Raw genomic sequence first — 21,604 nt, forward strand, 5'->3', positions numbered from 1 at the left:
TGAATAAACAGGCCCATCCCTGATACGAGCTCATCACTATCAGAAACTATTCAATACCGTAATATACTTTTTAATATAGGTGAGGGAATTACACTTCTTTAGTCATAAATTTCCATTCTTTACTGTAGAGATGTAAACCTTTTAATTTGGAAAATGGCAAATGTTATTTCACTGTTTAAGAAAGGACCTAGAATCAGTAGTTTGGTGGAGAGGGCGAGAGTCTCTCAACCAGCCAGCTATTATGGGTCTAGCAATAGCTGTGCTAGATAACTACTCTGGCTTTATAAAGGGAGTAACTGAACACTTGAACAAAAATAACAAATCAAAGATTCTCAGTATAGGAACGTAGGAGATTGAATGAAAGGTGGACCATTGACCCTTTGAACCTCTTACAATAAAATCATGGCATCCATCTCATAAGATTTCCCTGCATGATGTTAAATCCCTTGATTATTAAATATCTAATATCTATCCATCTCCCGTAATTAAGTATTAACTTGGAGGTTCATAATGTCAGGATATCTGCTCCCTTTTTGTAAGTAGGTTATTAGTGTGGTGGATGTGGGAGCTTCCAAGCACATTCTCTCCAGGTTTGTGGACTGATGAGGTTCTCCTTAAAAGATTAGCAAAGATTAACAAAATTAAAATCATTTAAATTGGAGTTAACCTCGTAATATGGGATGATAATTTGTTTAGAGATAGACTCAAATTAGAGTTGTAGGTTTTGTTTTTTCTGTTGTGGATCCTTTTATGGGTCTTCAGAGCTTCACCACATGTGCAAGATTTTAATGGTGGAACTAAGAAATATTCAAGTTTTCAGATAACAGCGAGTTAAAAGGAACAGTAGTAAAAATACATGAAAATGTTTTGATTATATTTTTGGACTCGGCTCTGGTTATTTTCTGTTTTTCAAAAGGAGGAAGAAATATGGCACAGATGTGTAATTTCTTATATTTCTTATATTTCTGCACCAGGTACTTCATAGTCAGATCTGTGCCGTGGAAAAGCAAGCAACAACTGCAACAGGGTGTTCGCTACTTATTCGCTGCAAGAATTTCCAGGTTATCCAGTTTATCATTTCGCAAGAAAGAGACTGCCATGATATTTACATTTCGTTAATTCGTTTATCGCGTCCAGGTAATTTTCCTACTTGATTAGGATACTTTGAGTAGAACCTGTGATATGGAAAACAAAACATTCTTATATTTAATCAAGATCTGAATTTGGATAATAAATGAACTTGTTCATCTGTTAAAACATCTGTGATAGAAAATTAAAAAAAAAAATTGCCCCTGGAATTTTCTGCATATTTGTGTGCAGAGATGCATGTAGTGGAAGTAGAAATCTAATGCAGTGTAAAACCATTGCAGAATTATGACAGTAGGCAAGATATACAGTACCCATTGAACTTTTACAATCAATGATCCTATTATTGAATGTTTCTCTGCTAATATAAACAATGTTTCTGTAATTGTTCTCTTTAAATTATGACCAAATTATAAGGAACAGTATGAGAAAAAAGTTTTTTTCACCTTTGCAACGTTTGTATATCCATATGTCTATTCAAAAGGGAATTAATTTTTTCCCTTGCAGCAATGGTGGATCTTTTGACATTCTGATCCCCAATTGACTGGTATTTGAAAAATGGAAAATGCCAATCCATTTGATTTCAAAAAAGGTCGGGACCTTTATCTAGAATGATGTGTCCCAGACAGACTTTTTTTCAGAAAACTAATAGATAAATAGGGAATGCTGTAAATGACTAAATAAGGACACAATACTTTTCCTGGGGTTTGGGATGAAGGAGGTGGGTGCTCTGGTTATTCAGTGGCTCATCAGATATTTTAAGGCACTTTCTTCTCTGTGATCTCTCATGTATTTCCAGGTTTTGAACTTATGGCACTAGGAATTAATTCTTAGTTTTTATTTACAAAGCATCTTTTAACTGACCTACACTTTGGATGCCAGATTAGTCTTTCAACATAAAGGTGACTTGAGGTTCCTGGTCAAAGTAAGACCTAAAGTAAGACCCACTGAGCTTCAACTCAGGAGTTGGAATAACCGGGCGATGGATAACAGGACAGTGGGCGGTGGAGCTTACTCCTGTGTCAGCGCGAGTAACCTCAATTGGTCCCTTGTTTGTGCTGACGCAGGAGTAAGCTCCACCGCCCGCTGTCCTGTTATCTGCCAGAGGTGAGCGGGCCGGCAGAAGGCGCTGATGTGGCGGCTGATTCTGCTGTCCAGTACCAGCGGCCGCTCGCAGCCACCTGAGCTAATTTCCTCCCCGGCCACAATGCGGTGGCTCCGTGCCCTGAGTGCCCCGGCAGCGGTGAGTGAGTGGGTTACTGGCATGATCCCCGACCACCTCCTTCTCAACGCTCCTGCTTTCCCCGTAACTTTACCCCTGGCCACCCCACATGCTGTGAAAGGAACTCTCTACCCAATTGGTCCCTTGAACTAGTATTGTCATTCAATAAGATCACAACTGATTGAACTTGTCCCGGTGTGCACCTGTTTTTCCCACCATCGCTTTACCTGCCGTCACACTCCACACTTCAGTAATCCACCCATTCAGTAATTCAGAATGAAGGAGATTTGGAAGCCTTGGGCAAATTGAATTGTTACTTTTTATTTTTTTGAGCGTGAGAAATTCTATGTCTCCCCAGCTTTTTTTCAAAATGCAGCAACTAAAAATGGGGGTGCGTCTTTGACACAGGTACATCTTCATTGCCGGGAAATACAGTACTTTATTAAGAGATATGGCTTTTGAAAACAAATTACTTTATAAAAGTCAACTGACAGCTTACGGAGAGGAGAACAATCTGCACATGCACGGTTTAAGATTTTTTAAAAGCCGACTGACTGCCTACCCTGAGTAATTACTCACGGCACGTGCCTGATATGTACCAAAATGCAATGTTCAACAATGCACATTCATGAAACCTCTTTAGAAGGCTGTACATTTTGGTTTTGATTTGCAGTTATAATACATAGAAAAGAAGTTGAGCTGATCATAATGATGTCATTGTAGATTTAAAGCTAGTGCAGCTGTCTCACAAAACCAGCACCCTGGGATCGATCCTGGTCTCTTCTGCTGTCCGTGAGGAGTTTGCACGTTCTCCATTTGACTGTGTTGGATTCTCCGGCTTCCTCTCACATCTCATAGAAGTGCGAGCTATTAGATTGGCTCCTGCATAGGAGAATTGTTTGGATCGATGGTGTTAATGGTTATTGTGGGGGAATATGTTACACGGAAATAGATGGGGAAATTAGATCATTGGGATCACTCAGAAAGCCAGCATAGTCTTGATGTGCATTAAGACCACATTCCACATTGTAAGGAAATATGAAATATGAAAAATATAAAATGCAATTTGAAAGAATTTTGCACTTTATCAATGCAAACCTGTCAGAATGAAGTAATGGAAAATACGATGATCTTTGGGAATTCTGTTTGTTTTTACTTTTAGTGACACTGTTGAAGATTTATTAACATTGGTGATTCCATTGAAGAAATAGAGTTGAAGGAGCCTGAATGAATATAAAAGTAAATTGTGATTCTGTTTTGTGTTTTTGTGCAATTTTCAGTCAACTATGAAGAACTATATTGCTTCTCGTTTAATCCAAAACAAGGAAAAGATGAGAGAGCAAGAGGATGGAAACTGACATATCTCAAAGCTGAATATAATCGCATGGGACTACCTAACAGCTTTTGGCAGGTTTCTCATGTAAACAGAGAATACGGGGTAAATTTACTAACCGATTTGCTATGTGTGTGAATTTATAAAGATATTCTATTTGTTAGAAGCTGGATTACTAAATATTTTAATACATGTTACAGCATTGAGCCTGTGAGCAAGTTCAGTAGAAATTCAACAATTGAATTTATATGAATGAAGATATTAAATGGAAAAACCTCTGCATGGATAGAGATGAAGAAATCATTTGAAATCCTTGCCGAGGAATTCCATCTGTTCAGAGGATCAACCCTGATTTCAGTATCGCTGGGATGCTGCCACTGTTCCAATCCCAAACATTGCATGCACAGGAAACTTGTCAGAAGTGAGGAATTCCTTAGCACGGCATTAAGATTGAAACTTGTGAATTAGTTGTGTGTTGGAAAAATATTTGGAGAGAGGAGATGAATGTTCCTGCTGTCCGACAATAATCATCCATAAAATTCCCCACACCTAAGCCTATTTTTCTGGAGATATTATCATTTAACAATGGGACTACTTACAGCCTTGCACCACTGGTCCTAGATTTGTTCATTGGCAGCATGTCCTATGGAACTGATATCTGATTTTTTCCTCTGCGAGGAACTCGGTAAGTACTGACCCTGCGGAAAATTAATATGCTGGGACTGGGTGAGATATGAAAACTGCATTTTTCAGCCTCTGGCTCTATTCTCAGTGGACCAAGACAGATAAAATTGATACACGGAAGATGTTGGATTGCTGAATTCTCAATGATTTGCCGAGTTCAGTAGTTGTGTTCAAAACCTTTTATTGAGGCATAGAGCAAAGCATTAAAATATCTACAGACCTTAACTAAAGCTGAACACACCATAACTAACAAAACAAAGGAATGATGAAGTTGCAATAAGGAAACTATAGGCAGGTGAGCCTGACTTCAGTGGTTGGTAAGATGTTAGAGTCCATTATAATCTCTAAAATCACATCTGTCTTGTCTGTTCATTATAAAATGGATGGCCTTAAATGGTTTTGTTGCATTAATGAATCTGTTGGAATTCAGAGGTGATTTTGTAAATAGCAGGGCCCAAAGGACTGCCGGGAACCTCCCTTTTTGACTTGGATTTTCAGAAAGGCATTGTCCGTAAAGTGCCGCACGTTTAAACTGCTGAAGTTTTGAGAGCCCACGTGATTTTAAAGGGTAGATAAACAAATAGGCGCAGCCGTTAAGTCTAGCTTCTTGGCACCTAAGGAAAGTCTGGCAAAAAGGGGAAGCCCATTCTTGGCGGCAGTATTTTGAAACGGAGTAATCCATGCAGGGGTCAGTGCTAGGCTGGATTACTGTAATGTTGCACTCAACTTTGGAGTGCACGAGCTTCAAAGGTTCGTGGCCAAGTTTGCAGCTGATTCGAAGATGGTGGAGAAGCAGGTAGTGCAGAGAAAGCAGGAACTTTGCAGAACGACTTGGACAGGTTAGGAGAGTGGGCAGAGAAGTGGCAGATGGAATACAGCGTGGCATAGTGTAGTGTCATGCATTTTGGTAGTGGGAATAAAGGAATAGACTATTTTCTAAATGGGGAGAATTCTGAAATCGGTGGTGCAAAGGGACGAGGGAGTGCTGAATCCCAAAAAGTTAATTTGCAAGTCGAATTGGTAGTAAGGAAGGCAAACACAATGCTAGCATTTATTTCAAGAGGACTAGAATACAAAAATAGGAATGCAATACTGAGTCTCCACAAGGCGCTGGTTAGATGGCATTTCGAATACGTAAGCAATTTTGGGCACCATATCTGAAGTAGGATGAGCTGGCTCTGGAGAAGGTTTAAGAGAATGATCCCAAGAATTAGTGGGTTAACATATGATGAGCGTTTGACGGCGGTGAGCTTGTACTCGCTGGAGTTTAGAAGGATGAGGGGGGGGGCCTCATTGAAACTTACCGAATGGTGAAATATTTTGTTAGAGTGAATGTGGAGAGGGTGTTTTCACTCGTAGGAAAGTCTAGGACCGGAGGTCATAGCCTCAGAATAAAAGGACATTCCTTTAGGAAGGAGATGGGGAATTAATTGCCACAGAAGGCTGTGGAGACCAAGTCATTGGATATTTTTAAGCCAGAGACAGACAGATTCTTGATTAGTATGGATATCAGGTGTCATGTGGAGGGCAGGAGAATGGGGTTAGAGAAGGATAGATAGATCAGCCATAATTGATTGGCAGAGTAAACATGAAGGACTAAATGGCCTAATTAAGCTCCTATCACATGAACTTAGGAACTAAAGGCTGAACATAACTAATAGACAAAAGACATTGGACATTCAACAAACAATTTTCATACAGAATACACTGCTTTGAAAAACAGGTTTCCTTTTTTATATAGGGTGACCAGGATGTATATAGCACCTTTGTAGAATTGAAAGTATTAGTGTGCACAATGCTGTCTCGGATTTTATCAGTTGTAAATTTGATTTCACAAGATATTTTTGTCATTGTTTTCAGCAGACCCATTCACAAGCAGTTATTGCCTTTTTAAATAAACTAATTCTGTCAATTCTAGACTAACCCCAGCAATTGCCAACAAGCCCCTATAGAAGGTAGATGTTTCTAAGTGATAATTTGTTTATAAGAAACATTACCGATAATTTGCTTATTAGAAACATTACCAACTGTTGGGAAAGAAATTATTCTCTCGGCAAAATGTTGTGTTAGGTGTTGCCAATGGTGCTGTGTATGTTTGTTTTCAATGTTTTATGGCACTGAATTTTAAAAAATGGCTAGTTTTCATTCAATACTTGATGTTAGAGTATTGTGTACATTACATAATGCTCCAAAGATTCAAACTATAGAAATGTATTTCCATGTTCTGTGAACTAAAATATATAGCATATTTTGCAAATGTTGTCGTATTGTGAGTTCCATGTTGATGTGTCTAATTGAAAAGATTTCGCTTAATTTTTAATATAAGAATATTTGAGATATTTGGTGTTCTTGATATTTATTCAAACATATTTATTGTAAAAAGCCATAATATCTGTAGCAACAGTTTTACTTCTAGTCATTGTTAAATTATTTTCTCGTCCTAGGTATGTGATACATATCCCGCAGAACTGTATGTGCCAAAGTCAGCCTCTATACCAGTCATAGTTGGCAGCTCTAAATTCAGGAGCAGGGGACGTTTTCCAGTTCTAAGTTACTTCTGCCAAGATAACAATGTATGTGCAGTTTCTTAATGTTTAATTTAAAAAGAATGTTCAAATAGTAACTTGCTTTCACCATATATTTGCATCAGAGAGAATGTTTGAATTGTGCTGTGAATATTAACTTGCATGCTTGTAAGTTTGAAGTCATACTTTTTTGGTGGAGGAAATATAAGATTGGTCTAAAGTGACTGGTGAACAGAAACATTTAGGGATTTTAAAAATTAAGCCTAGATTTAAGTTGTAATTATTATAAAATTGGTCCATAGAATGCAGGGGCAAATTGAGAATGAAGTCTTGCAAGTACAGATGAGACTGTAATGAGAACCTTTGGTGTCCCGCTATAGATAGATGAAAGGCACCCACAGTATACTGTTATAATTGGTTAATATGATGGGTAATAAACATCAGTTACAAGGAACTGTTTGGCATTACTTAGAGGATGGGAAGCTATGGGTATAGAAGACTTTAAAACGAAAATGAATTATGTGGAGATACCAAGGACACAATGTTTCCTAAATTGGGTAGCCAGGGAATTGGAGTTAGCAATTTAAAGATCTTGAATATTGTGAAATGCATGAGTTCATCTCCAAAGATCTTTTCTCTGTCTAGGCTTTCCATTTCTGTGAACTAAGCATATAGCCTCTTTCAGGTTGTCAGTGCTCGAGTGCCTTGTTGATGAACAATTGAAAAGATTTCGCTTCATTTTTAGTCAAGAATAGGAAGTGATTTCTTGTCTGATATTTATTCAAACATATTTATTGTAAAAAGCCTTTATATGCGGCAAACTCGCGTCAGTTTTCTTCTGGTCATAGTTCCCTGATTTTCTTTTATCTAGTGAATGGATAGTATCTTGCAAACCATGGAAGACCTTGTAATCCTCGGCTTTATGGAGTTCATAGACTGAAAGCTCTAAATTCAGGATTCAGGGGACAGTCAGCTTGATCTTGATTTTCTTCTGCCAAGAAAAATGATGTGCAGTTTATGTAATCTTGTATTTAAAAAGAATGTTCAAATAGTCACTTGCTTTCAACGAAATATTGCATCCGAGAGCATGTTTGAATTGTGCTGTGAAAAAAAAAAATGCATGCTTGTAAAAATAATACTTTTTAAATAAGGAATAAATATAAAATTGGTCTTAAAAAACTGGTGAACAGAAACATTTAGAATTTTAAAAATTAACCTAGATTTAAGTTGTAAAATTCCAAAATTGGTCCATAGAATATAGGGGCACCAAGGAGAATGAAGTCACCATAGTCCAGATGAGACTGTAATGATCCGTAGTCCTTTGGTGTCCTTCTATAGCACCCGAAAGGCACCCCCAGTATGGCCCGATATAATTGGTTAATATGGCTGGGTGGGAACGCTGACGCAAGGAACCGTTTGGCATCCTACTCCTCAGCGGATGGGAAGCTATGGGTATCCCGAGCTTTAAAATGAAAATCCTGAGTCCCCAGTGGAGATACCGCAGGACCCCGCGTTGTTAGTCAGCGCCGCCCGCGTTGGGAGCTAGCAATTTAAAGATCTTGATGTATTGTGAAATGCAGGAGTTCATCTCCTGTTCTTTTCTCTGTCTAGGCTGCTATTTGTAGAAGCAGCCAGCCTCTGTCAGGTTTCAGTGCTCGGTGCCTTGAGGATGAACAGATGCTACAGGCCATCAGGAAGTCAAATCCAGGAAGTGATTTCTTGTATGTGGTTGATACCCGGCCAAAGGTAAACAGCCTTTACAGTGCGGCAAACTCGCGTCAGAATTCTTCATTCTAATAGTTCCCTGATACATTTTATCTAGTGAATGGAGTATCTTGCAAACCATGGAAGACCTTGTAATCCTCGGCTTTTGTGGAGTTCTGACTGAAAGCATAAAGATTCAGACCCTGCAGTCAGCTTGATCTTGATTCTTCTATGAGAAGAAAAGGATCAAATGGCTATGGTTGAACGGATTAACGTTGCATGATTCTTGCTTCAGGTATATTAGAAAATCTGACTCAAGTTGCTGGAGTAACTCCCCTCCCCCCCCGCAGTAAGTCTCTCGTGCTCTTGTGCGCTTCCATTCAACCTGCTTTTCACCCAAGAAAACAATCTAAGCAGCATTTCCTCTTCGTAACTAAAATACTCTAATCTTGGCAGCATCCTCATAATTCTCTTCTGCACGCTCTCTCTTGTTTCCATATTCCATATAGTGGTGACCAGACCTATGCACAATACTTTGGGCTTCTCTTGATTTTACCAGCAAATATTATATTCTTGTACCCTGTATGGCTACCCAATTTATTTGTATAATTTCACTGCAATACTTCAATACTTATTTCTGGTTTCTGTACACTCGAGCTTCCAAATACCACTTTAATTTGTCATGATCTATCTTCCACATATACCGTATGTTCCTTGGCCTCCAGGGGTGTCTAAATTTGAAGTTTCCCCTTTTCTATTACGCGAACACGTTTGACCTAAACCCTTGATATTCCTTCTTTGCATCCTTCCTGTGCACTGGCTGTGATTCACTTCAAGTAACAGTTTTAAGTCCACTTTTGTTCAAAAGGTTGCAGATGCTTGAAATCTAAAATAAGACTAAAAAACGTTGGAAATACTGAGCAGATCAGATCAGATGTAGTCAGAAATAAATGGTCTTCATTTTGAAAAGTTAAAACTTTTTCTTTCACAAATGCTGCTTAAATTGCTAAGTGCTCCCTTCATTTCCTTTTTATATTTTTTAAATCACATCTACAATTAACAGTGGCCAATCTATACATTTATTTCTGATCTGTCTTGGTTCTTTTTCATGTTATTATTGATTAAATGAAAGATACAGCATGGAAACAGGTTCTTCAGCCCACCGAGTCCATGCCAACCATCGATCATCCTTTCACACTAGTTCTATGCTATCCCAAATTCGCATTCACTCCCCATACACCAGGGGCAATTCATAGAGACCATTAACCTACAAACCCACACATATTTGGGATGTGGGAGGAAACCAGAGCACCAGGAAAAAACCCATGGGGTCATAGGGAGAATCGAAAACATCACACAAATAGCATCCAAAATGTCAGGATTGAACCCTGCTCTCTGCTGCTGTGAGGCAGCAGCTCTACCAGCTGCACTTTTGACGCCCTTGTTGCTGCCGCCAAATGCAATCCCATGACCCTTTTTTTCCCACTAGCTACGGGATTATTTACAAAAACTAAATCTAGTACCAATCCCTGTCATTTGTCCCTGATTGGAAAAAGTTCAGTTGATTGGTGTTTAAGAATGGCGCCTCTATTATCCCCGTAGTCTGTCACCTTACCACTTAATGTTAAAATAGCTGAAATATCCTCCTTCAATGATTGTCATGTTTTGATTCTCAGAAATATGCCTACATACTTTCTCTTGTATCTCCAAGTGGCTATGTGGATGGCAGCAATTCCAGTAATGCCACAGTCCCTTTTTTACATTCCCGAGTTCAACACATGACTTCATGTGTTGGTATTTCGAACCTATCATTCCTCCTCCAGTTACAATTGCTCTCTTAACTAATACTGCTAAGTTCACAACCTCTTTAGTCATCCTCCATAACATGGAATATTGATCTGCCATTCCTGGCCAACTTCATACCACAGCGATTAACGGCATCAATCTCATACTCCCACTTGCCTATCTGTGCCATCACTTCATTACCATTTTCATCTCCCTGTATTAAAGATGTTGCAATTAAACACTATTATACGTTTTCCTCCAGCCTCCTTTTCCTTTGCCTTCCGTTCTCTCTGACAAAACTACCTTCTGCATCTAATTTAGCTGCTAAAACAAATGTCAAATTTCAACCCTTGCCAAGTTAATTGAAATCTTTCACAAGGTAATGGGGGCTAAATATGAACATGCTATTAGAGACATCAGCCAAACCTTAAATGATGGGTCTTTGTCCCAAACATTATGGAGGGCACTGTATGTGGATAGGAAAGGTTTTTAGGGATATGTGTCGAATGTGGGCAGGTGGAACTGGTGTAGATGGGGCACCTTGGTCGGCATGGGTAAGTTGGGCCAAAGGGACTGTTTTCTGTGCTCTAGGGCTCTATGAGTGGGAAACAACATCCCATGCGTATTGACTGATAACTAAAATGTATGTTATTTGCCCATAAAACACCTCATGTTCAAGTGCAATTTCTATCTTAAACTAGCCTCATTCTTTAATATGCAAATATGGCATTCTTCCCAGCAGCACACCAGTGATTTATTTCCAGCCCTGAGGCAGTTGTTTCAGCTTTTGTCTACTTCATATTGAATACTCAAGATGAATCCATGACCTACAACATGGCTCGGGTAGTAATACATTATTTGTACCAACATAAATGCAATTCCTCGTATGTTGCAAAACATACTGGGCTAATAAAGTATGATTATGTTTATGATGATAACTAGACCTTTATCTAGTAATAAGAGTGCACCAACATGTTTATGTGGAGGAAGGAATTGCAGATGCTGATTATTGGGATGCAAGAGACCCTTCTTGTTATCACACCTTCCAACAATGGACCATTATGGTCCTCACCCTTCCTGAGGTCATCTGTTGCTGGCCCTGATTTGTTCTGGCCTTTTCTAGCCTCCTGTTTATTTATTTCCCCCTCCCACCTCTACTTTTAGTCTGAAGAAGGGTTCTGACCCGAAACGTCAACTATTCTCTTTCTTCCAAGATGCTGCTTGACCCGCTGAGGTACTCCAGCACTTTGTGTCTACCTTATGTTTATGTGGCATCAAAGCACTTCACAGCCAACTAAATACGCTTAAATGTGATCCGTGTGTTAATATGGAAATTGCTGTGATTAAAGTGGCAAGTTGTTACAAAGAACAAATAAATAGATATCAGATAGTTATCCTTACTGGTGGTGATGGGGATCCCTCATGTCCACGTGCGTATGTGGCTGTGGCAGGAAATAGGTGGAGATAGGCACAGAGTGCTGGAGTAACTCAGCGGGCCAGGGACATCTCAGGAGAAAAGGAATAGGTGACGTTTCGGGTCGGAACCCTTCTTTAGACTGACTCACTTTGTGTCTATCTTCGGTATAAACCAGCATCTGCAGTTCCTTCCTAGGCAGTAGGTGGAACTGGGTGAGGAATGTATAATGGGCAGGTAGACACAAAATGCTGGAGTAACTCAGCGGGACAGGCAGCATCTCTGGAGAGTAGGAATGGGTGACGTTTCAGGTCGAGACCCTTCTTCAGACTCAAGTTTAATTTTGTTCCTATTTAAATTCAAACAATCTAATTAACTCAATTTTATATAATTATATTTTAAGGTGACATTTAAAATCAAAAGATTGACCATATCAGAAATGTAGGACATTTCTTTATTTTAATCAAATAAGTTGTAAGTACAAAATACAATGCTGGTGTGATATGTCTTGAGATTGTCTAAATCTTCTCACTCAATTTTGTTTCCCCAGTTAAACGCCATGGCAAACCGAGCAGCAGGAAAAGGATACGAAAATGAAGACAACTACTCCAATATCAAGTTTCAGTTCATAGGAATAGAAAACATACATGTGATGAGAAATAGCCTACAAAAGCTGCTGGATGGTAAATCGTTACTGTGGGGATGAATGGCTTTTGCATGATGAAATCCTGCTGAGACAATCATGACATTCTGTTCTTTAATGTTGAATCTTAATTTTAATGGGTAAATGCTGTAATTTGTTTGAAAGTTAACCATCCTTGTTGAGACTGCCCCAAATTTGTTTCGTGGTTCGTGACTATGTTGCGTAAATTTTTAGAGGTTTGGTGAGAAGGAAACTGAGACTTGGCACCCTATGTTAGGAAATCAACTGAACAGTTACTCAGTATAGATCCCTACTGACAAATGTACTTTTATTCATTACAAACAAGGCTTGATTTTTCTGTGATGCTTCCTCGGGTAAAGTAGTCATAAAAACACGAGAAAATAGGAGCAGGAGTAGGTCACTTGGCCACACAAGCCTGCCCGGCCATTCAATACCATCCTAGCTGGTGACAATAGGAGCAGGAGTAGGTCATTTTGCCCCACAGGCCTAGCCGTCATTACGTATGATCATAGCTGAGCTACCTAGGCTTCAACGCCACTTCTCTGTCACTTAACTGTCAACCTCAGTTCCATGATCTTTAAAAAAATTATCATCTTCCATTTTAAATGCTCCCAATGGTCTCACCTCCACAATATCTGGGGTAGAGAATCTCAGAGACACACTGGCCTCTGTGAGAGGTCTTTAGCCAACTGTCTTGACTTAGACAGGATGAAAAGTCATTTGGTTGCCTCTTAAAGAGGTCTCTCCCAGTAGGCAATGGGCAGAACGTTGACGTTGGGTAGGTGTGGGGCCTGCTGTACATTTCGCCATTGTTCAATTGCACAATGCACATGTTATCATGCTCTTCTGGTGAAGGAACGTCCATTGCAAGAATGCAACCCTCTCGCTTAATGGTACTATCAGTACACGGTATTCCATTATATGCACAATAAGATAAACCTGCTGACAGGCTGAAAAAAATCTTGCCTTTCTCTTTGACTTATCCAAACTCTACAATCTCTTTTGAAATGAAATGACCATCCCAAATCTCTCAGGAACTTTGGATACTAACAAGCTTGAATTTATACGTTTAGCAAACTTATTCGAAATGTCAAATAGATAGTGTGTTTTTGTTACAGAGCAAACACTTGATACTCATTCCGCAGGAATTATGTTTTTGCGATTGGACAGGATTTAGCCAAGTATTTTATCTTATCTCGGCTGTATGCTGACATTTATCAACTATTTTTTGAGTTTCAAAATAAGCAGATAATGAGATTATTAGAATATAGAAGTGTAATTTTATATGTTAATTAAAAAATAATAATTTTAGCCATTAAATGGTGCTGTTTAAGGATTAACATCTAATACCTTTTCAGTAGTCTGGAATTTTCAGTTGTATGATACTTTAGCCTGAAGCTAACTTCTGGGCATATTTAATTCTTAACTATACTTACCTAGGTGTAATCCATAAATTAATTATTTTGTATTTGTCACTGAAATTTGATATTATTATCATCCTCCCCCAGTATTCAGGTATTTGAGCTTAACAGTACTTGTTAAACAACCTACCTGAGTAGGAAGGGACTGCAGATGCTAGTTTGCATTGAGAATAGATACAAAATACTGGAGTAATTCAGTATAGATCCTGTCAAGTTCCATTGGAATCTAATATATTTCAATAAAATTGTCACCGTCTTCTAAACTCTGATGATATCAGGTCATTATTAATGTCCGTATCTCATCCCTTAAGCAACCCTTGTCCACCTTAGATGTTTTCTTCCTTTTTATGCAATTGTGATTCTATTGTTTTTATATTTAGACATAGACATAGAGTGATACAGTGTGGAAACAAGCCCATCGGCTCAACTTGCCCACAACAGCCAACATGTCTCAGTAACACTATTACCACCTGCAGGCATTTGGTCTATATCCCTCCAAACTTGTCCTATCCATGTATCTGTCTAACTGTTTCTTAAACGATGGGATAGTCCCTGCCTCAACTACCTCCTCTGTTCCAGAGTTCCACTGTGGAGATGGGAGAACCTTCCAGAAGGACAACTATATCTGCAGCACTCCACCAATCAGCTTATTCCATACACCCACCACCTTTTGTGTGAAAAGGTTACCCCTCAGATTCCTATTAAATCTTTTCCCCTTCACCTTGAACGTATGTCCTCTGCTCCGATTCCCGTACTCTGGGCAAGAGACTCTGTGCATCTACCCGATCTATTCCTTTCATGATTTTATACACCTCTATAAGTTAATCCCTCAACCTCCTGTGCTCCAAGGAATAGCGACCTAGCTTACTCAACTTCTCCCTGTAGCGCAGACCCTCTAGTCCTGGCAACTAGATTTATATATGTATTTAAATATCTATCTATCTATATATATATATATCTATCTATCTCTATCTATCTATCTATCTATCTATCTATCTATAGATATATATATATCTATCTATCTATTTAAATACATATATAAATCTAGTTATATATCTATATGTGTGTGTCTGTGTGTGTGTGTATATGTATATATACATGTGTGTATATATGTATTTTTAATACATTTATGTAGTGCATGCAGAAAATATTCTGACTCCTTCACATTTTGTTACGTTACAGCCTTATTCTAAAATGGATTACATTTTTTATTTTAATCATCAATCTACACACAATACCTCATAATAAAAAAGGGAAAACAGGTGTTTAGAAATTTTTGCAAAGCAATTAAAAATAAATAACTGTAATATCACATTAACATAAGTATTCAGACCCATTGCTGTGACACTCAAAATTGAGCTTCAGCACATCCTGTTTCCATTGATTATCCTTGAGATGATTCTACAACTTGAGTCCACCAGTGGTAAATTTAATTGATTGTACATGATTTGGAAAGGCACACACCTGTCTATATAAGGTCCCGCAGTTAACAGTGCAGTCAGAGCAAAAAACAAGCCATGAAGATGAAGGAATTGTCCATAGACCTCCGAGACAGGATTGTGTCGAGACACAGATCTGGGGAAGGGTATAAAACAATTTCTGCAGTATTGCAGGTCCCGAAGAGCACAGTGGCCTCCGTCATTCTTAAATGGAAGAACTTTGAAACAACCAGGACTCTTCATAGAGCTGGCCGCCCGGCCAAACTGAGCAATTGGGGGAGAAGGGCCTTGGTCAGGGAGGTGAGAGTTCTAGAGTTCCACTTTGGAGATGGGAGAACCTTCCAGAAGGACAACTATATCTGCAGCACTCCACCAATCAGACGGAAGCCACTCCTCAGTAAAAGGCACATGGCAGCTCGCTTGGTTTGCCAAAAGGCACCTAAACAAGATTGTTTGGTCCGATGAAACCAAGATTGAACTCTTTGGCCTGAATGCCAAGTGTCATGTCTGGAGGAAACCAGGCACCGCTCATCACCTGGCCAATACCATACCTACAGTGAAACATGGTGGTGGCAGCATCATGCTCTGGGGATGTTTTTCAACGGCAGGAACTGGGAGATTAGTCAGGATCGAGGGAAAGATGAGCAGAGCAAAGTACAGATAGATCCTTGATGAAAACCTGCTCCAGATCGTTCAGGACCTCAGACTGGGGCAGAGGTTCACCTTCCAACAGGACAACGACCATAAGCACACAGCCAAGACAACGCAGGAGTGGCTTCATGACAAGTCTGTGAATCTCCTTAATTGGCCATACCTTGAACCCGATCGAATATCTCTGGAGGGACTTGAAAATAGCTGTGCATCAACACTCCACATCCAATCTGACAGAGCTTGAGAGGATCTGCCGAGAAGAAGGCCCCGACCACGGATGAACACGGAGGGGAGGCTGGCTGGACTATGGTGCCATCCTCACCTTGGTGCCATTTATGTTATGTTGTGTCGTGGACTTTCTGTGTTTGTGCTTTTTTTTTAATTCAATTTCAATTTTATTTTTAATATGTTTTATTATTTATTTATTATTTATTTATTTTTTGGTGATTTTTTTTATGATACTGCCTGTAAGGGAAATTCATTTTGTTGTCTCAAATTGAGACAATGACAATAAATTTGAATACAATACAATACAATACAACACAATACAATACAAAAATGGGAACAATTACCCAAATACAGGTGTGCCATTGTAGTGTCATACCCAAGAAGACCTGAGGCTGTAATCACTGCCAAAGGTGCGTCAACAAAGTACTGAGTAAAGGGTTTGAATACTTATGTAAATGTGGTATTTCAGTTATTTATTTTTAATTACTTTGCAAACATTTTTAAACACCTGTGATCAATTTTTTATTATGGGGTATTGTGTATAGATTGATGATAAAAAAGAGAATTTAATCCATTTTTAGAATAAGGCTGTAACGTGACAAAATGTGGAAAACGTGAAGGGGTCTGAATACTTTCTGAATGCACTGTATGTATTTAATTTCTCCCTGTTAGGTCATTATTTGTTTATTTTATAAAATTATTTCTAAATTCTACTCAGTTTTTAAGCTAACTATTATCTTCTCAATATTATTGGCTTTTCTTTTCATATAATAACACCCTAACTCTTTTGCATAGTTACGGATAGATATCTTTCTTGTAGTCTTTATATATGAGTGAGATATATCTTGAGAATTATGAAATCTTTCTTTAATTATCTGTCACTGCTTAACTCCTGTTTATTTTTGATCTATTTCCCTCAGTCCTCATTAGCCAGCTCTATCTTCATAGCAAAGTAGTTGCTTTTAAGCTACATGTGTATGTTTCTCACTCTCAACCTGCGTGTAAAATTCTATCATGTTATGTTCACTCTTCCCCAGAGAATCTGTTAGTATGAGATCATTAATTAATCCTGTCTCATTGCACTTGACCAGATTCAATGAGAGATGTTAGGCTAATGATGTTCACCCTAGGAAGTCTTTGTAAATGGAGAGGCAAGCATGCAAGATGCTTTCTTTATCAAGTTCCATTTAGTTGCTAACACTATTGTCAACATCTGATAGCTGCATTATACTTTTTCATTTTAAACTGCAACATATTGATTTGCTGATGTGCAGATCATACAATTCAATAGTTATGAAACATTTCTGAAATCTTTTTCAGTCTGTGAGCTTAGATCTCCTTCAATGAGTGACTTTCTCTGGGGTTTGGAGAATTCGGGCTGGTTGAAACACATTAAAGCCATCATGGATGCGGGTATATTTATTGCAAAAGTAAGTAAATTAATTGTTACTTAATTAAATTAAGTAAATTAAATGCTACTGTTTACTGTTTTTGATTTTCACGTTTCATTCTTCTTACATTGGCATTATCATCAGTCTTGAGGTGAGTCCATCACGTATCTCATGAAGAACAGTAATGCTGAAGTTTCATGTACACATTTATTCCTGACGTTTTTTATATCCTACAATGTCGCTAAAAGCACGGGAAAATGTTAATACATAAATGTAGATCAGTCCATTAAGGAGCCCAAAGAAAGCTTGTTCTTTCTCCAATGTGCTTTGAAATCTCAGTGTAACGTAAGATTTGAAAGAAGCTGTTATTCGACCACTTTGGATTCGGGAACGGAGAGACCTGTAGCGCCAAGTCCCGGATATTTTAGGAGGGATAACAGATTCAGATCCACAGGTGTGGGGTTATGGGGAGAGGCAGTTCTTGGCGAAAATGCCATGATTGAATGGCGTCCGCAGACAGCGCTGAATGGCCTTTTCCGACAGACTCAACTGGAGGGGAATATCGTGGGAACATTGACCCGTGATGCGTTGGGCATCAGTTTTTCACCACCAGCACTCTGCAATGCCACTTCCGCATGTGCGGTCGGAACAGAGCAGCTTCTACTGCCATACCCGATACTGTGATGGGGTTGGGATCATCTAGGATCAGACGGCTCTTTCACGATGGTGCAACCAGTGATTTCTGAAGTTCACCAGGATCTGAGGAGACAGATGGACTTTTAGCTTTCACAGTTCCCATCATTGTACCCCCGTGAATACAGCCTAGTCTTTTCAAGGTGCAGTGCACAGTCTCCTTCACTCAGGAAGAAGAGTGGAATTTGATGAGCCACTTCTTGATCAGAGTAATAGGTAATGATAAATGTTTATTTTTTAATATAATGCCAATCCAGCTCCATTCGCACTGATAAATTAATGTTGAAATAAGATTGAAATTGAGGATTTATTGAGAGAAATTAATTGACTTGAATGCAACAGACTATTAGGCGACATAATAAGCTGCAGCACCCAGCTATGGTCAGACGTTGTATTTTAATCCTACAAAGCATATAATAAGTCTTCTTGGAGTTATTTAATTGGGCATGGGTTGTTGTCAGCGCACCAATTAACCATGCTAATGTGCTGGACCTCCTCCCGATAGTTTCTTGCCAGCTCATCGTTGTTGGCAGAAAAATCATGAAAACAAAGCACCGTTACTCATCATCTGCATTGGTGATGATGGTAATTAGTACCATGTAGCCAAGCAGATGAATGTAAACATGCGTCAGTTACATAGAAACATGAAAAAAGGCGTAGGAGGAGGGGGCCTTCGAGCCAGCACCTCCATTCATTGTGATCATGGAATCGCCCCTGTTAACCCGGGCTGAGGGTTTGAAGACTAGGCTCTATGCTTGTTTAAATCCTCCACATTTGACTGGGGTCTAAATTCTCTGGTTAAAATATTTTTTCCAGTATCCAGTCTTAGTTGCAGAGGGAGGGGTCGATTGCCCAACAGTTTTTCCGAGTTTGGTGAGTCAGTTTTTATGGAATATGTGTGTAAGTGTAAACTCCAGTGAATGCTTTGAATCTTTCTGTGGCAGTCCCGCCATCCCAGGGATCAATCTCGTGAACAGCTGCACTCCTCAATCACATAATGTGTCCTCTTAGGAGACCAAAACTGTACACAATACTCCAGATGTGGGAGCCCTTTACAACTGCGAAGTGAATACTGCCGTTTGTTATGATGGCATCCTCCGTCCTCCATACTGTACCTGCACGACAAATTTCAGTGACCGGTGTACAAGGACACCCAGGTCTCGCTGCACCTCCCCCTTACCTAACCGATCCCCATCGAGATAATAATCTGCCCCCTTGTTTTTGCTGCCAAAGTGGATACCTCACATTTATTTATATTATACTGCATCTGCCACGCATCTGACCACTCACTCAACCTGTCCAGGTCACCCTGTAACCTCCCAACATCCTCTTCACAGTTCACACTGCCACCCAGCTTTGTGTCATCCACAAATTTGCTAGTGTTGCTCCTAATCCCCTCTTCCAAATCATTAATATATATGGTAAACAGTTGCAGCCCCAACACCGAGCCTTGCTGCACTCCATTCGCCACTGCCTGCCATTCTGAAAAGAACCCGTTCACTCCTACTCTTTGCTTCCTGTCTGCCAACCAATTTTCTATCCGAAGTACCGAAGACAGATCCGAAGTACCTGTTCAATTCTTCTGCCATTTTTCTTGTTACCCATAATCATTTCACCCATGTCTGCCTTTGCCCTTTTCCGCTTTCATATCTGAAGAAGCTTTTACTGTCTTTATATTCCTGGCCAGCTTCCCCTCGTACTTCATCTTTTCAGCCTATATTGCCCGTTTTGTTTCCTTCTGTTGTCCTATGAAAGTTTCCCAGTCCTCTGGCTTCCGGCTACTCTTTGCTGTGTTATACATCTTTTCTTTTAGTTTTATTCCATCCCTAACTTCTCTTGTCAGCCACGGTTGCCTCTTACTCCCCTTAGAATCTTTCTTTTTTTTTGGAATTAAATGATCCTGCGTCTTCCGGATTATGCCCAGGATTCCTTTCCAGTCCAGTCTACCTTGGCCAGCTCCTCTCTCATGCCTTCATAGTCCCCTTTGTTGAATTGCATCACTGACACTTCCGATTTAACCTTCTCATTCTCAAATTGCAGATTAAAACTAATCATATTATGATCACTACCCCCAAGCGGATCCTTTACCTCGAGTTCTCTTATCATATCTGGTTTATTGGACAACAATAAATCCACAATTGCCTTTTCTCTGGTCGGCTCCATTACAAGCTGCTCTAAGAATCCATCTCGGAGGCATTCTACAAACTTTCTTTCTTGGGGTCCTGAACCAACCTGGTCCCAGTCTACCTGCATATTGAAATCCCCCATCACCACAGTGGCATTACCTTTGTTACATGTCAGTTTTAACTCCTGCTGCAACTTACACCCTTTCTATAGGATGTATAACCCTGAATATTAAGTTCCCAGGCCCGATCCTCCTGCAGCCATGTCTCAGTAATCCCCACAATGTCATATCAACCAACCTCTAACTGAGCCTCAAGCTCATCTACTTTACTTCTTATACTTCAAGCTCATCTACTTCTTCTACTTGTTGTTTCAGGCTGTTGCTGAGGAGGCCGCCAGTGTACTGGTTCACTGCTCAGATGGTTGGGACAGAACTGCCCAGGTTTGCTCCATAGCTAGCCTGCTTCTTGATCCACATTACCGAACCTTAAAAGGATTCATGGTAAGAATATAGTATTAAAAAATGAGAAAAATAGCACAGACAGGGTGAGTATATAGAGGCAATTTGGCATGTTGACGTTTTTTTTAAATATTTTCTCTGTTTTTAATACCAAAGATCAAATGCATTAAGTGTTGTGATAGTTTGATTCTACTGTCACTAACAGCCTGGTATTTTGGTTAATGACCATCCTTAACGTGTGAAAATTGGCAGTAGATTTTACTGCTGGTTATGTAATATTGATTCAAAGTTCATTCCCCACACATTCGTTTTGCATTAAATGTTTCTCAGGAACTGTCAGCAATGGGAAGCTTGGCATGTTTTTATTTCATATTTCTGTTCCAACAACTTGCGTATTGTGATCACTACTGGTATCCTTACTATTTGTTTGAGATTAAAAAAATAACTCTGTCACAAATGCAATGGATTAATCATCTTGTTGTTTGGGAGGCAGACATAATCTTCATTCAACATTTATGGGATGACAATAGACAATAGGTGCATGAGTAGGCCATTCGGCCCTTCGAGCCAGCACTGCCATTCAATATGATCATGGCTGATCATCCCCAATCAGTACCCCGATCCTGTCTTCTCCCCATATCCCCTGGCTCTGCCATCTTTAAGAGCCTTATCTAGCTCTCTCTTGAAAGTATCCAGAGAACCAGCCTTCACCACCCTCTGAGGCAGAGAATTCCACAGACTCACAACTCTCTGTGAGAAAAAGTGTTTCCTCATCTCCTT

At 39.5% G+C, this 21,604-nt stretch overlaps 1 protein-coding gene across 1 annotated transcript in view; it reads left to right on the top strand.

Moving 5' to 3' along the window:
• Positions 1 to 21,604, top strand: part of mtmr7b (myotubularin related protein 7b) — a 103,868-nt gene that overhangs the window by 40,270 nt on the left and 41,994 nt on the right. Inside the window, exons 3-9 of the mRNA XM_055635443.1 lie at positions 975 to 1,137; positions 3,589 to 3,746; positions 6,770 to 6,898; positions 8,462 to 8,596; positions 12,304 to 12,436; positions 17,477 to 17,586; positions 20,741 to 20,866. Of these exons, the coding sequence (XP_055491418.1) occupies positions 975 to 1,137; positions 3,589 to 3,746; positions 6,770 to 6,898; positions 8,462 to 8,596; positions 12,304 to 12,436; positions 17,477 to 17,586; positions 20,741 to 20,866 (954 nt within the window). The remainder of the gene's footprint in view (positions 1 to 974; positions 1,138 to 3,588; positions 3,747 to 6,769; positions 6,899 to 8,461; positions 8,597 to 12,303; positions 12,437 to 17,476; positions 17,587 to 20,740; positions 20,867 to 21,604) is intronic.

The sequence above is a fragment of the Leucoraja erinacea genome, chromosome 1, assembly GCF_028641065.1.
Source record: "Leucoraja erinacea ecotype New England chromosome 1, Leri_hhj_1, whole genome shotgun sequence".
NCBI lineage: Eukaryota > Metazoa > Chordata > Chondrichthyes > Rajiformes > Rajidae > Leucoraja > Leucoraja erinaceus.